This window comes from Rana temporaria, chromosome 12 (genome assembly GCF_905171775.1).
Source record: "Rana temporaria chromosome 12, aRanTem1.1, whole genome shotgun sequence".
Lineage (NCBI taxonomy): Eukaryota > Metazoa > Chordata > Amphibia > Anura > Ranidae > Rana > Rana temporaria.
Genome location: NC_053500.1, coordinates 19,121,402 through 19,136,869, shown reverse-complemented (window position 1 = coordinate 19,136,869; position 15,468 = coordinate 19,121,402). Strand labels below are relative to the sequence as shown.

The following is a 15,468-nucleotide window of genomic DNA, read 5'->3' as shown; positions in this document are numbered from 1 at the left end:
CCTGTACACTGTTAATATGGCTTCATTTATGTCGCTGTGGTCGTGCTAACAACCAGGGCTTTTTTTTTTTTGTATAATCTTTATTTTATGTTTGCAAAATAACATACATTGAGAAAAGCAAAACACAACAAAACAAAAAAAAGACAATAAATGCCCAGGGGGCACCAACCAGGGCTTTTAGATGCAGTTTTAGGAAAAGGTCCAAAGGCTTGCCCTTAATCTATATTTAAAGGGAAAAAAAACCTTTGTCCAATTGGTAAAACATATAGAAAGCCATATTATAATCTTTAATCTAAAGCCAAAGCTTTTTAACTTTAGTTTTGGATAAAGGGCTCATTCACAGTTCAGTTCAGTTCAGAAGTGGCAAAATCTCCATGGTTGAACCACATTTTAACAACCCCGACTGCTCTCCTTTTAGCTGCATCCAATTATAACCCCTGCTGTTTTTGGTGAGCATTAAAGTAAACCCTCCTATCATTTTGCCGGGAAATGTATAGCAGGGACTCCATCATGCAAGCTGCAGCATTCCTGGCCTTGAGGAACTTTAAGACCCAGAAGGCCAGTTTGTCTGTGTCTATGCCAGCCAGCATGGATGCCGGGAATGCAACTGTTTTTTGAAAATGTTACATTGGGTTTAATTCCACTTTAAGCCCAACCAATTGCTACTCATTCAATTGAATGGGGCTGCTCTGCAAGTGTCCCGCAACCAAATGCAATGCATGCAGTTAAAAGAGAAGTATGGGTTTGAGTTTTTTCCTCCATCATACTTACCTAGGTGGATGCAGCATCGGTCCCCCACCACCTCTGCACTGAGAACCGAGAAAACGAACACCACCGGTGGCTCGGTTCTCACAGCTCCCCGAGCAGAGAACTGCCGACTGTCAATTAGCAGCTCTCCGCTCTGCCCCCCCCCCCCATGCTCATTGGAGCACTAAGTTGTGGAGGGGGTGGATCGGCTGTCTCAGGCTCTCATCGACTCGCTGAGAGGCTGAGACGGGTGTCAATCCAGGCACCTGGCAGATCCAGACTTCATTGTAGTGATGACGCGGTGCTTGGACTGATATCCGTGACGTCAGCAGAGAGTGGACTTCAGACCGCTCTCTGCTGAAAATGGGACACAGGAGTGCAAAACAAATTGCACGCCTGTGACCCATAGGAAGAAGACCAGCCAAACGAACTCAGGCTGGACTTTCCTCTTTAATGTGCGCTAGTGCAGGGTTCAAGGGTTAAAGCAGGTGGTGAGGAGGTGAGAGACTTAGAGACTAAGGCAAGTGTGAACAAGCCCTTAGGAACAATTCAGGTTTTTATTGCCGTTGGTGGCCCCACTAGGGAGATTAATGTATTATGGTGACCACTGTCATCAAGAAAGTAATGGGAAATACTAATGGTTTATTCACATCAGCCTCTTACAGCTCAGCATAGGATCAGACCAGCTGAAGAACAGGCAAGTATAGCGATTTTTTCTTTACAGGGCTAGATAGATTAGGCTTATGCTGCGTACACACGATCGGAAATTCCGTCAAGAAATCCGTGGATTTTTTTCAGATGGAATTTTGGCTCAAACTTGTGTTGCATACACACGGTCACACAAATCTTGTCTGAAATTCCGACCGTAAAGAACGCGGCGACGTACAACACTACGACGAGCCTAATGCGTAGGATTATTGTGCGTCGGAAATTGCATACAGACGATCGGAATTTCCGACAAGAACTTTTCCCCCGTCGGAAAATTTGAGAACCAGCTCTCAAATTTTTTCTGTCGGAAATTCCAACTGAAAAAGTCTGATGGAGCCTACACACGGTCGGAATTACCGACCAAAAGCTCACATCAAACTTTTCTTGTCGGAATTTCCGATCGTGTGTACGCGGTATTAGACTTAGTTAGGTTTTGAATAAACTTCCACTTTAATGTTATAGTTGTCTCCGAAACAAGAATACAGAGAACATGTTCCCATGGGGACATCTGTTGAAGTGACAACTAACAGAGAATTTTCTGCAATTTGGAGATATTTGGGCAAAATCACGCAATAGGATACAAGTAGCAAAAAAGAAAACAAAAAAAAGAATTGACAGGAAGTTTTAGCAATTCCCTATTGGATCCAGAACTAAAAACAATTTTGGCTTTGGATGAAGTAGCATCTGCAAAAATTCAAAAGTTTGTTGTGTGAAAACAAAAATGTTTCCACTTTCAATGAAAAGTGAATGGCCAACCCTTATGACCTTGACGTTCTGCCTGTTCTATACATTCTTCACTTGGAAACATTACTTCCCCATTACAACCATCCAGGGAATGTATCAACATTGTGACTTCGCAAATTTTCCCACACTGGATTATAATAGTGCATTTAAGATTGCAATAAACGGAAAAATGTCAACTAGTATTAGTCATCTTACATCATTAGTGCTGGGAGCCAAGGACACCGGCAAGGATCGGCCTGAAAGGTGCCTAGTTCTCTTTTCATCAATTAACTGAATAATAACAGATTTTGGCCTGTGCCACAAAAGAATTGATTGTTATCAGCTATAATTATAGGCACACTACAAAACTGACTAGGAGTTCAGGGTTACTGCCAAAAAATCTCCCAGTATTTTATTGCCTATTTCTTCATATCAGGGCACAAAACCAAAAGTAACAAAAACAACATAAAATGTTGTGAGGCTGCCCATAGACCAATACTACAAAGATGGCCAAATGATTGTTAAAGTTTTCATTTTGGATAGAGTAAGGGAGGGTTATAACCCCTGTCAAGTTTTGTTTGCTACCTGTGTCCCATTGGGGAGGTTTACCTTCACTTCCTGTCCCATTGGGGAGGTTTACCTTCACTTCCTGTCCAATTGGGGAGGTTAACCTTCACTTCCTGTCCCATTGGGGAGGTTTACCTTCACTTCCTGTCCCATTGGGGAGGTTTACCTTCACTTCCTGTCCCATTGGGGAGGTTTACCTTCACTTCCTGTCCCATTGGGGAGGTTAACCTTCACTTCCTGTCCCATTGGGGAGGTTAACCTTCACTTCCTGTCCCATTGGGGAGGTTTACCTTCACTTCCTGTCCCATTGGGGAGGTTTACCTTCACTTCCTGTCCCATTGGGGAGGTTTACCTTCACTTCCTGTCCCATTGCAGAGGTTTACCTTCACTTCCTGTCCCATTGCAGAGGTTTACCTTCACTTCCTGTCCCATTGCAGAGGTTTACCTTCACTTTCCGTCCCATTGGGGACCTCAACTCGCATCAAAGTCGGACCAATGTAGTACAGGAATGAATGGTTATCATTGGCAATCATGGGGTACGACTTGTCATGCGACTGAAAGGGGCCTTAGTAACACTTTCATTTATCACCTGATCTATATTGGAATGTCAGCACCCCACATGTCAGTTTGGCCATCACCATGGTTGGCTAACCCTGCTGTTGCTGACTGGGCAACCCTTATCCAAAGAGAAGTCTCACCCAGCTGGATCTTATGCCTGGTAAGCTTTCTGTTCCTCCAAGAGGCTCAGTGATCCAGTGAGCATTGGGGGGGGGATAACTATGTTAATTATATGTGGATAAGGGCTGGCAAAGCAATCTATAGGCTCAATAGGGTCACTCTCAAGAGCACAGGTGTCAAACACAAGACCCGCGGGCCGAATCCGGCCCTCCAAGCCATTTCATGTGGCCCTCACCCCCCCTTGTCTCCGCCCCCACCTGGTCTCAGCATTCAGCAGCAGAGAAGACAGGACTCCACCTGATCCTGCACTTCTCTGTCCAGCCTTCCTGGCAGCAGCACAAGGCAAGAGGGTGCCCTGATGTAAGGGATAGTGGGGGGGGATGCTCAACTTCTGATGGTGGGGGGGTTTGACATCTGATGTAAGGGGGGTGGGGTGCTGATACAACCGGCCCTTTGAGGGCAACCATAATGCAGATGGATGTGGCCTGCAAGAAAATGGAGTTTGACACCCCTGCTCTATAGTATTTTCCAAGTCTGTAGCAGTAAAGTAGGTCCTCCAGAGTGATCCAGGGGGGCATTTCCCCCTTTTTTGCCTTGGCATCACGCCCTTAAATCTAATCAGCCTGTGAAACAAAAACCCAGTTCCCAGCATGTAAAAAGAATAGTTTAATGTCCAAAGTAAAGTGCATTAATCCTGGCTGGCATAGACACAGACAAACTGGACTTCTGGGTCTTAAAGTTCTTCAAGGCCAGGAATGCTGCAGCTTGCATGATGGAGTCCCTGCTATTCGTCACCTCGCAGCAGTGTAGCAGTTTGTTCTCAGAGTATTTCTCCGTTGTCACATTGTCCTGAAATGTGTGTTGGGGGAGGGGCTCCGCAGACACAATAAAACACAATTAAATGCACCATCCCCTCCTCCTCCAGCACAGACAGACGAAAGGAGTCACAATATTAGGGGCCAACAGCAGTGTAACCACCAGCAAGAATGCAAGCTCAGCCCTCGGAACAATGCTCCATATAAAGCCATGGCGGACACCGTAATACTTTAATTATGGGTGGATGTTAGAAGGCCAAAACACGATCTCTAATGCACATCACCAGCAACAACTCCATAAAGAAGTCTTCATTGCTTCCATTACACTGCAGCCTTTATAAGACTATTAGCCGCTCCCTGTTAGTGAAGAATCAGTTTTTGATGTACTTTCCATTAATATCATGGTAAAAATGCCCCCGGGCGCAGTCATTGTTGTGGTGCCCAAAGTAGCTGCCCCTTGAGCCCAAATAGTTGATAAGTGGATTTGGGAGACCCCAAGAAAATGTTTGGCCCAGGGTCCAATCACTATTAAAGACGGCCAGGGCTGGACTGGGACAAAAATTTGGCCCTGGACTTCATCCAGACTGGCCCACTTTGACAGGTCTCTCCCATGGCCACCCAAGCCCTCTCTCTCCCTAGACTAGCCACTAGCTGTTCTACTTTATTAGAGTAGAACTGCTGGTACTGGTACTCTTATAGGCAGTAACAGTGGGGAAGCTAAACATTATTTCACCTGGGGCAAAGAATCAGTTTGGTGCCCCCCTTATGGGACAAGATTAGGCAGAAGTGAGAAACTCCCAGGCCATAGCTGTTGAGTCAGCTGTCTGTCCCCTCCCCCATGCTCCTCTGGTCCTCCCCCTGCTTCTTTGTTCCCCCCTCGTGAGCGCTGCGGGAAGGGAGACACAGAGGAGCAGAGGGGGGCGGCGGTCCGCTGTCACTGAAGCCGGCCCACTGAGCCATCGGCCCACCGGGAAACTCCCTGTAGTGCCAATGGCCAGTCCATCCCTGAAGACGGCCCTGTGTAACCCCTGAAATTGCATTCTATGATCTAATAAACAAATATCACATGGCTTCCACCTTTATGAGACAAGGTTAAGATACTTGTACAAAATATTCTATAAAAAAGGTAACACATACCTGCCCCAGATCCAACGTGACATTGACTTGGTTGACTTCCAGTCCTCTGGACAAGGGAGGGCTCTGCCACCATCTTTCCGTGCCATCGATAGCATTAGTGATCGGGTGCGCTCTCTCCCCACCGGTAGCTAGACAGATGTCACAGTACTGCCCCTGAAATCAAAACCAAGACAGTCGATAAAGTAATCAGCAAATACAACATAACAATATAGAGCTATATTCTGGGTGGGCCTCCTTTGAACCTATGTTGGACCTCTAGCAAATTACATATTGATCCAGTTTATACACAGTGCCTTGGCAGCCTAGGTGAGACTCTCTTCCCCTTCTCTATGGATGTAAATATATTTCCTTCATATATTAGGATTCCATATTACCCACGTGTTATATATTTATGGATTGAGCAACTGATCCATTTTATAAATTTTGATATAATTGATTTGTTTATTAATTTCCAAAACAATTCAATTGATTTTTCATTCGTATTCTTTTGTTATTTATCAGCATGATATGTACTGTACCGGAAACTCCTGAGGAAGCTCGTTTGAGTGAAACATGTTGAGCGGTATTTGTCATAGTCATCATTTATGCATTTGGTAGCACTTCCCTAAACTTGATATGGATGTTTTATATCTTTGCATGTTTTATTATCTTATAAATAAAATGTATGAATTTTATGATACTTCATTGTGTCACCATTACCTTGAATACAACATACCTTAAAAGTCCCGGGGTTTGTTACCCCTTTCCCCCTTCTTTCCTTTTTGACAACATAACAATAGCTGCCCTTTAAACATATGTTTTATTTCCATAAGTAAATGCTGAAAATTATAAGAGAACAACTGTATGTAGGGTTCAGTGCAGTGCCGATCCTGACCTCCCTGGGGCTCTAAGCAAAATGACATGTCACATTACAGTTGAGAAGCGGGGGGGGGGGGGGGGGGCACGGAAAATGACATGTCACATTAAAGTTAAAGGGGGGGGGTTTTCTGCTGTCATTACATCTTACATTAAAGCAGTGTTTCTCAATTCCAGTCCTCAGGCCCCCCCAACAGGTCAGGTTTTCAGGATTTCCATTATTTTGCACAGGTGATTTGATCAGTTTCACTGCCTTAGTAATCACCACAGCCTTTTCATCTGAGGGAAATCCTCAAACCTGACCTATTGGGGGGGCCTGAGGACTGGAATTGAGAACCACTGCATTAAAGTGAGAAGCGGGGGTGCCGACTTCTTACCTCTTCTCCCATGCAGCCAGCGAGTTGAGAAGCTGGGTGAGGGGGGCCAAAAATTATTTCTCACCAAGCGGGGCCTCTAGTGATTTGGGGGGCCCTCCGCAGCTTTGCGGGGCCCTAAGCAGCTTGCATAGTGAGCCTATAGGGCGGATCGGCCCTGGTTCAGTGTGACTTGATTGCAAGCAAGATCATTTTGAAAGCATGTCACTTAAATGGCAGCATGCTTTCAGACCTGCCAGATTACACTCTTAAGGCCTGGGGCTCAAATTCCAGTATATTTCCCTGCCTGAGAAGCACAAGTGCTGCGTACGGACGTCCTTAGAAATCAATGGCTGTACGCAGATATACATCTGTGCTTGTGTACACACACTCATGCATACGGACCTACGCTCCAGGATTTTTTATTTATTATAGGTACTTACATAGCGCCATCAATTTATGCAGCACTTTACATATATATTATACATTCACATCAGTCCCTGCCCTCAAGGAGCTTACAGACGAAGGTCGCTAAATCCCATTCATACATACTAGGGCCAATTTAGACAGAAGACAATTACCCTACCCCCATGTCTTTGGAGTGTGGGAGGAATCTGGAGTACCCGGAGGAAAGCCACACAGGCACAGGGAGAATATGCAAACTCCAGGCAGGTAGTGCCATGGTTAGGATTCTAACCAATGAAAAAGGTAACCAGTTAGCCACTGTATAGGCAGTCCTAGCCTAGGGGCGTACATCCATATGAATGCACATGTTCACGCAAGTACCAGCGTATACCTACTTAGAGTCCTTGAATTCTAAGAGTGGCTATATGTAATACCTGTGGAGAGAGAAACACGCCAGGATTTTACATCATTTGACCCCAGGAGCCTGTGTGCATAAGACCTAAAAAATACAAATGGCCGCAACTTTAAGGTGGCGTAGCGTATTTACGCTACGCTGCCTTAAGTCAGAGAGGCAAGTACTGTATTCTCAAAGTACTTGCCTCCTAACTTACGGCGGCGTAGCGTAAATGCGGCGGGCGCAAGCGCGCCTAATTCAAATTCGGCTGAGGGGGCGTGTTTTATTATAATTAGGCTTGACCCGACGTGATTGACGTTTTTTTTTTAACTGCGCATGCGCCGTGCGATTACATTTCCCAGTGTGCATTGCGGCTAAGTCCGCCGCACGGGCCTATTGATTTCGACGTGGACGTAAACGACGTAAATCCCTATTCACGGACGACTTACGCAAACAACGTAAAATCTTCGAATTTCGAAGCGGGAACGGCGGCCATACAACATTGACTACGCCTCCTGGGGGCAGCTTTATCTTTAGGCGGCCTATCTCTTACGCAAACGACGTAAAATTTACTGATACGGGCGGGCGTACGTTCGTGAATAGGCGTATCTAGTGATTTACATATTCTTCGCCGACCACAATGGAAGCGCCACCTAGTGGCCAGCCAAAATATTGCACCCTAAGATAGGACGGCACAAGCCGTAGTATCTTAGATAGGTTTAAGTGTATCTCTGTTTGAGAATACACTTAAACCTAGGTCGGCGCAGATTCTGAGTTAGGTCGGCGTATCAGTAACTCTTACTGAATCTAGCTATATGAGTGAGTGAGTGACTTGTATAGCGCTACACATTGGAACTGAATCGCCTCTGGGCGCTTTTTGCAGCCAGTATCTTCCTGGCTGGTGCGGTCATTTACCCCGTGGGATCTCGACACGCTTGGGACACACAGTCATACACACAGATATACAAGACTTCACTTCCTGATTCCCTTACCGAAGATGGTGGCGCCTCCACCCGAGGGAAAGATCAGCTTCGGGTGAGGACATCGCGGGCGCCCAGCACGGGTAAGTGTCCTAATAGTCAAAGTCAACAGATGCAGTATTTGTAGCTGCTGACTTTTAATATTAGGACACTTACCTTTCCTGGGCGCCCCCAATGTCCTCACCCAAAGCCGATCTGTCCCTCGGCGAACCTCCGCTTTAAGTAAAGGCGTCAGATATCAGCACTATGCAAAAAGAAAAGCGAAATAATAAAAAATAAAAAAAGGGGGATTGCTCTTCAAGCAGATCGCACCGGGCATACTGACCACATGCATCAAGCCAACTTCCCTATCCTCCATCCTGCAAGAAATAAGGTGTCCCCTGTATTAATGTCTTTGATTAATGTATGTATTCGGGCAGATTTAGCATCTCATTGTTTATCAATGGGAAATGAATGCTTTACAGCCCTACCCTCCTGATTAAACCGTGATTGCATCCTGCTGGGGGCTCTTAAGTACTTGTATGGCTCTCAGAGCAAGGTCAGACGTTTCACAGTTCAAAGGGAGCCGCTGGCAGCTCTGATAAGGGAGCCATGCAGCAATTAGTGAGATAGAAGCTCAGCCAAACCCTGTGAAGGCGACCTGGATGAAAAGGCGATGGGGGCGACATCTGCAGCTCTGCTGATACTTGTAAATAGAGGGGCTGATAATTCTACAATGGGAATTAGGGGTTCAATCAAAATGTATGCAACAGCTTCTGCACTGCCATAGGGCAAAATCAGTCACGGATTGTTAGATCAATCATCCATAGAAACACTCCGCCTTTAAAAAAAAAGAAACTCGTTAAGAATGTTCCAAAGACTTTACGCTCAGGCTATCAGGACAAGTATTTTTGTATTGCCATTGTACTTCAGTGAACTTTATGTCACAGTGAAAACCATTGGGAATCATTTTGATCCGGTCATATATTAAGAATTGCCAGCTAAAAGAAATGAAGTCGGGAAAACTCTTGTGTGACATTGTCCTACAACTACCCACCAACCCTTCAAATCATGTTCTGTTGGCTAGAAAGGCAAACTTCTGGCCGACCACCCATAAAGATGCCAAGTATCAGCCAATAAGGCTTACTTAGGCTCAGTGGCGTCACTAGGGTTGGTGTCACCCGGTGCGGTAAAACATGGTGTCACCCCCCCCCCCCTCTGTCTAGGCTGTCCAGCACCAAGCAGGCAGCGCACGGGCACGGGGAGCACCTTAAACCAGCCCCTGTAAATGATAGTATAGGGCAGTATAGTGGCAGGTTAGGGTAGTATAGAGTGGTATAGTGGCAGGTTGGTGTAGTGGGGTGGTATAGGACAGGTTAAGGTGGTATAGGGCATGTTGGGGGTGATATAGGGTAGTTTGGGGTTGCATAGGGCAAGTTAGGGTTGCATAGGGCAGGTTGGGGTGGTATAGGGCAAGTTAGGGTGGTACAGGGCAGGTTGGGGTGGTATAGGGCAAGTTAGGGTGGCATAGGGCAAGTTGGGATGGCATGGGAAAGGTTGGGGTGGTACAGGGCAAGTTAGGGTGGCATTGGGCAGGTTGGGGTGGTATAGGGCAAGTTATGGTGGCATAGGGCAGATTGGGGTGGTACAGGGCAAGTTGGGGTGGCGTGGGAAAGTTTGGGGTGGTACAGGGCAGGCTGGCATGGTACAGGGCAGGCTGTGGTGGTACAGGGCAGGCTGGGGTGGTACAGGGCTGTTTGGGGGGTACAGGGCAGTCTGGGGTGGTAAAGGGCTGTTTGGGGTGGTACAGGGCAGGCTGGGTGATACAGGGCAGGCTGGGGTGGTACAGGGCAGGCTGGGGTGGCACAGAGCAGGCTGGGGTGGTACAGGGCAGGCTGGGATTGCACAGGGCAGGCTGGGCATGTCAGCTGAAAAAAAAAACGGGATGGTGTCACCCCTCTAGCGGGTGTCACCCGTTGCGGACCGCACCCCCCGCACCCCCCCTAGCAACGCCTCTGCTTAGGCTGGCCATACAACCATAGACTGGCTGAACGAAAGAAATCGAACAGAATTCTCCATCCACACTAAGCAGCCAGAATAAAGGACTTTCCTGTTGTGGCTATTGTATTCTGACCTTTGACACCGCTATCTGTTAGAATACCTAAACAGTGCCTACATCTGATTGAATGCAGATGCATCCGGCCAACAGCTTTCCACCCCACCCTTTCAATTTTTCAGTCGAAGGGTGACAGGCAGTGGTGGTGCGTCCATAGTGGGCGCAGGAGCTCCACCCCGTCTTTCCTGCAACTGTCAATCAACAATAGATTCATGCATTGCATGAATCCCAGTAATGTCACAGCTGCCGCCCTCTATTAAGGTGACCGGCCCCCTGTTGAGCGCGGCCATCTGAATTACAGCGGTGGGTGCGTTTTGGAAGTGCCTGATTAGAGCCAGAGGCTTTAAAATGGCTTCCTGATTAGAGCCGTGGGCTCTAATCTGCTTCCAAATGGTTGAACAGAGGGCGTACAGGCTGTGCCTTCCCGGTTTAAACAATGCTGTGTTAGGGAGTCGCTTCCCTAACACTGACTCGCATCTTAGCCAATCAGGTGCACCGGGTCTGGTTACAGGTCATCTGATTGGCTGAAGCGACAGGTGCGGTGATTGGACACCTAACGGACATCCAATCATCGCAGAGATGACATCGAGGATGGGAGAAGACATCGAGGACTCGGAGGAGGACGGCGCTGACCAGAGAAAGGTAAGTGCTGTAAATGGCTGCATTTGAGGGGGCAAACTGGTGGCGTTTGATGGGCACAGTGGCTGCATGGATTTTTTTTTTTTTGCAGTTTGTTTGCACCCCCCCCCCCAAAAAATAATTGAGCACCAGTGGCCACTGGTGACAGTCAGTATGGTGCCGACGGTGCCACCAACCAATAAGATTTTAGACAGTTCCTAATGTGTATGGTAAGCTTTAGTCTATGCAAACTGCAGAGGTTGATCACCCAGAAGACAACCTGGGCAGGAGCCTAGGGTCCAGTGGATGTCCACAGGGCCCAGCTACAACCTCCATGATTATGCAGTAAAAAAGTGGATAACACAATTGGTCAAAGCTGTGCACTAGTTTGTCACTTCCCAGGTAGAATGGACTTGTAGGCAGTTGGGGTTTGATGGGGTCATTCCAATACAGGCAATGCAAATGGGGTGAATTCCCAGTGCTTATTGCAATCCTCATCAATGTCATATGAAGGAATGGGGTTGAGGGGGCAAAGCTGCTACCTTACCTAGGTAGAAGGAAGACTTCTCTGGCCGATTGGATAGAGTGTAAGCCACAGTGGCTACAGTGCAACCGACTGCAAGGCGAGACTTTACCTTTACCCACTGCAGACAATGTACCAAGGGCCCGTGATGAATTTTATCCATCTGGGTGCTGTAACTATTGCACAGGGCTGTCCCAACCCTACAATCAGATAAGACGTAGATCAAGATATTGGCTGCAAAATCTATCTATATCTATTTACCTGCCTATAGTCATTGCTTTCTATTGGCAGCTGTACGCAGGGGGAGGGAATACGCCTCAATTATGCACCATACAGCCCCAGGTGGCCACATTCCCAAGGCCTAAGGCAACACAATTGCAAAGTAGTGCGCTGCATTAGAATAGAATGTTCGGTACAATTTTTAGCACATTAGAGTGCATTGGCTACCATTTGTTTTCAATTGGCTACCATTGCACATAACATGCGTTAGCATTATGATACCTTATCAATAGACACCCAAAGTACACACCTGACTCCAGCCTTAGGCCTCTACTACAGGGGTCTCCAAACTGTGGCCCAAGGGCCAGATGTGGCCCTTTGCTAGCCTTAATCCGGCCCTTGGGGCACTATTCCTTCCATTGATAGGAAGCACTATTCCTCCTACTGACACCAACAATGGGGCACTGTATCTTCCATGGAATCCCATGAAGATATATCCTCCTATTGACCACCAACCCTGAGACCATATTTATTCTCACTGATGCTGGGCCCGTGACATTTTATGCCCCTGCTGGCCACAATCTGACCCTCCTAAAGTAGGAAGGACAATAAAGTGGTCCTTTGTTTGAAAAGTTTGGAGACCCCTGCTCTACTATATAGAATAATTTTGCCTCTTAACTTGAGATTATTATCATGTTACAAAGCCATTAAAAACATTAAAGCGGATGTGCCATTAAAAAAAAAATATTAAAAGCCAGCAGCAACAAATACTGCAGCTGCTGACTTTTAATATTAGGACACTTACCTGTCCTGGAGTCCAGCGCCGTCCGCAGCAGAGGATGAGCGATCGCTCGTCACTCTGCTGCTCCCCCCACCATCCACGGTGAGGGAACCAGGAAGTAAAGCGCTCCGGCTTCACTGCCCGGATCCCTACGGCGCATGCGCGAGTCACGCTGCGCCTGCCGATTGGCTCCTGCTGTGTACTGGGAGCCGAGTGTTCCCAGCACACAACGGGGGGCAGCGGGAGGTGACGTAATGCCCGCAGTCTGCCCGAGACTGTTGTGGCCGGAAGTGGGTGCAAATACCTGTCTTTAGACAGGTATCTGCACCCCCCTCTCCCCTGAAAGGTGTCAAATGTGACACCGGAGGGGGGGGAGGGTTTCCGATCAGCGTGAGTTCCACTTTAGGGTGGAGCTCCGCTTTAAGTGCCACTGAAAACCAAAAAGTGAAGCCAATAGCCACAAAAGTGCCAATAAAATACCAGATTTGAAAAATCTCCCATTCACATCACATCCATGAACACAGACACTCCGTACCCCTTTCACTCTCTGTTTACAGTCAACATGACAGACTACAGCTAAAGTCTTTCCCTGATCCTCCTTCTCCAGGTCTCATCACAGCCTGGCTCTGGCTTCCATCCATAGGAAACCTTGACAGGAAGTCTGCTGTGCGCAGTAAAATCTCTCCTCCAACAATTACAACTCACCTCAGTCGTCCTCGGCTCCTAGAAGAAAGGTCTCACAAGCCATCTCTACACTAAGCCTAGGTTCACACTAGTGCTGCTGCATTATCGTGCGTTTTTGCAAGTTTTTACATGTGTTTTTCATGCTTTATGCATTTTTTTGTAGGACGACGACGACTTGATTCCCCCCCCCCCCCCCCAAAGTCTACTAAAATTGCACTTAGGCCTGGTTCACTCCTGTGTGGGTTGTAAGGATGAGCTCAGGTGTGTTCGCAGCCCTCATGTGCAGGGAGTGATCACGTTCACATCTGTGCCTTTTATGGACTTTTTTCTGGTTTTTGGTTCCATAGATTTCAAGGGATCAAAAACGTGTATTGAAAAATGCAAAATGCCCTCGGAATATACAAACTGCAACCTGCTAAGGATGAGCTGAGGCGCGTTCGAAACCCGCATGTGCAGAGCCCGCCAGGAAGTCTGCACAGCGCTAAGCACAGGCAGTGAGACATTTCCGCGGCTGCAGAGATCGGGAAAATGTCTCACTGCCTGTGATTAGCGCTGTACAGTGCCGACTTATTGGCGGGCTCTGCTTGTACGAACAACTAAAATGTACAACAACAACAAAAAAATTATATATTTTTAAGATTTTTGTGTACTTTGGTGCCTATAAAGTCCATAACGAGTTCACTAACAAAAAATCGCTATCAGTTTTGGGATGTGGCGCTTTTAATTATATTCACACTCACAGTACCACCCTGTGAGGATAAAAACATATGCTGTTCACATTTTTGGAAAGGTGCAGGTGCTTTTTTTTGGTGCAGTGTGGTGTGTGTTTTTTTTTCTCCTAATGCCCCATACACACTGTCGGAAATTCCGCCAGCATCACTTAGAGGCGCCTCTCTTCTCTTTTATACCCTGTAAAAAAAAAAATGCTTTGATATACAAGTGCTTTGGATTACAAGCAAGTTTCTGGAACGAATTATGCTCGCAAACCAAGGTTTTACTGTAGTTTCTATGGGCCATGTTCACATCTGTGCATCTTTTAAAAAAGTGCTGGAACTTTATTTCACACGGTACAGTGCGTTTTTGGCTCCAACGGAAATCGCATAAAAAATTATTATTATTATACAAGATTTATACAGCGCCAACAGTTTGCACAACGCTTTACAATATAAAGGGAGACAATACAGTTACAATACAATTCAATACAGGAGGGATCAGAGGGTTCTGCTCGTAGGAGCTTACACTCTAAAACAGGAGTCTCCAAACTGTGGCCAGAGGGCCGGATGTGGCCATTTGCTAGCCTTTATCTGGCCCTAGGGGGACTATTCTTCCATATGATATTTGGTACTATTTCTCCCACTTACACCAACAATGGGGCATTATTTTTTCCACTGACACCAACAATGGGGCATTATTTTTTCCACTGACACCAACAATGGGGCACTATTTCTTTCACTGACACCAGTGATGGAGCACTATTCCTCCTCTTATTGACCACTAACATGGAGACCATGTTTACCCTTACTGATGTTGGGCCGAGGACATTTTCTGCCCCCAATGGCTACAATCCGGGCCCCCTTAAAGGGGTGGTTTACCCTAAAAACTACTTTTTTTTTATTAAACTGGCCCCCCACATTACAATACGATTAAGGCTATTATTATTTTTTTGATGCTGTACATACTTTTGTACAGCATATTCACCCGTGCATCCGGGTTGCGAGTCCCGCGGAAGTGGGCGTTCCTCACATGTCTGTGATTGACATTTTGACCAAAAACGAGCTCCCCCCGTCGTGTAAGCCGCGTCACGGTTGGCGAAAGGAGCCGAACGGCGAGTCGGCACTATACTGCGCATGCGCATCGCCGTTCGGCTCCTTTCGCAACGGGTGAATATGCTGTACAAAGGTATGTACAGCATCAAAAAAATAATAATAGCCTTAATCGTATTGTAATGTGGGGGGCCAGTTTAATAAAAAAAAAGTAGTTTTTAGGGTGAACCACCCCTTTAAAGTCTGGAGGACAGAAAACTGGCCCTTTGTTTGAAAAGTTTGGAGACCCCTGCTCTAAAAGATGCATGTACATGGTGCGTTTCCTGCATGACAACAGACACCTCCTCCTAGCAACATTAACACACCCCAAAAATGCAAAACGCATCAAAAACATGCATAAAAAAATACAAAACACACCATAAA

At 46.7% G+C, this 15,468-nt stretch overlaps 1 protein-coding gene across 2 annotated transcripts in view; it reads right to left on the bottom strand.

Moving 5' to 3' along the window:
* Positions 1–15,468, bottom strand: part of LAMA5 (laminin subunit alpha 5) — a 217,036-nt gene that overhangs the window by 200,416 nt on the left and 1,152 nt on the right. For both annotated transcript variants that reach the window (XM_040330485.1, XM_040330486.1), the window contains exon 2: positions 5,376–5,528. In XM_040330485.1, coding sequence (XP_040186419.1) covers positions 5,376–5,528 — 153 coding nt within the window. The remainder of the gene's footprint in view (positions 1–5,375; positions 5,529–15,468) is intronic.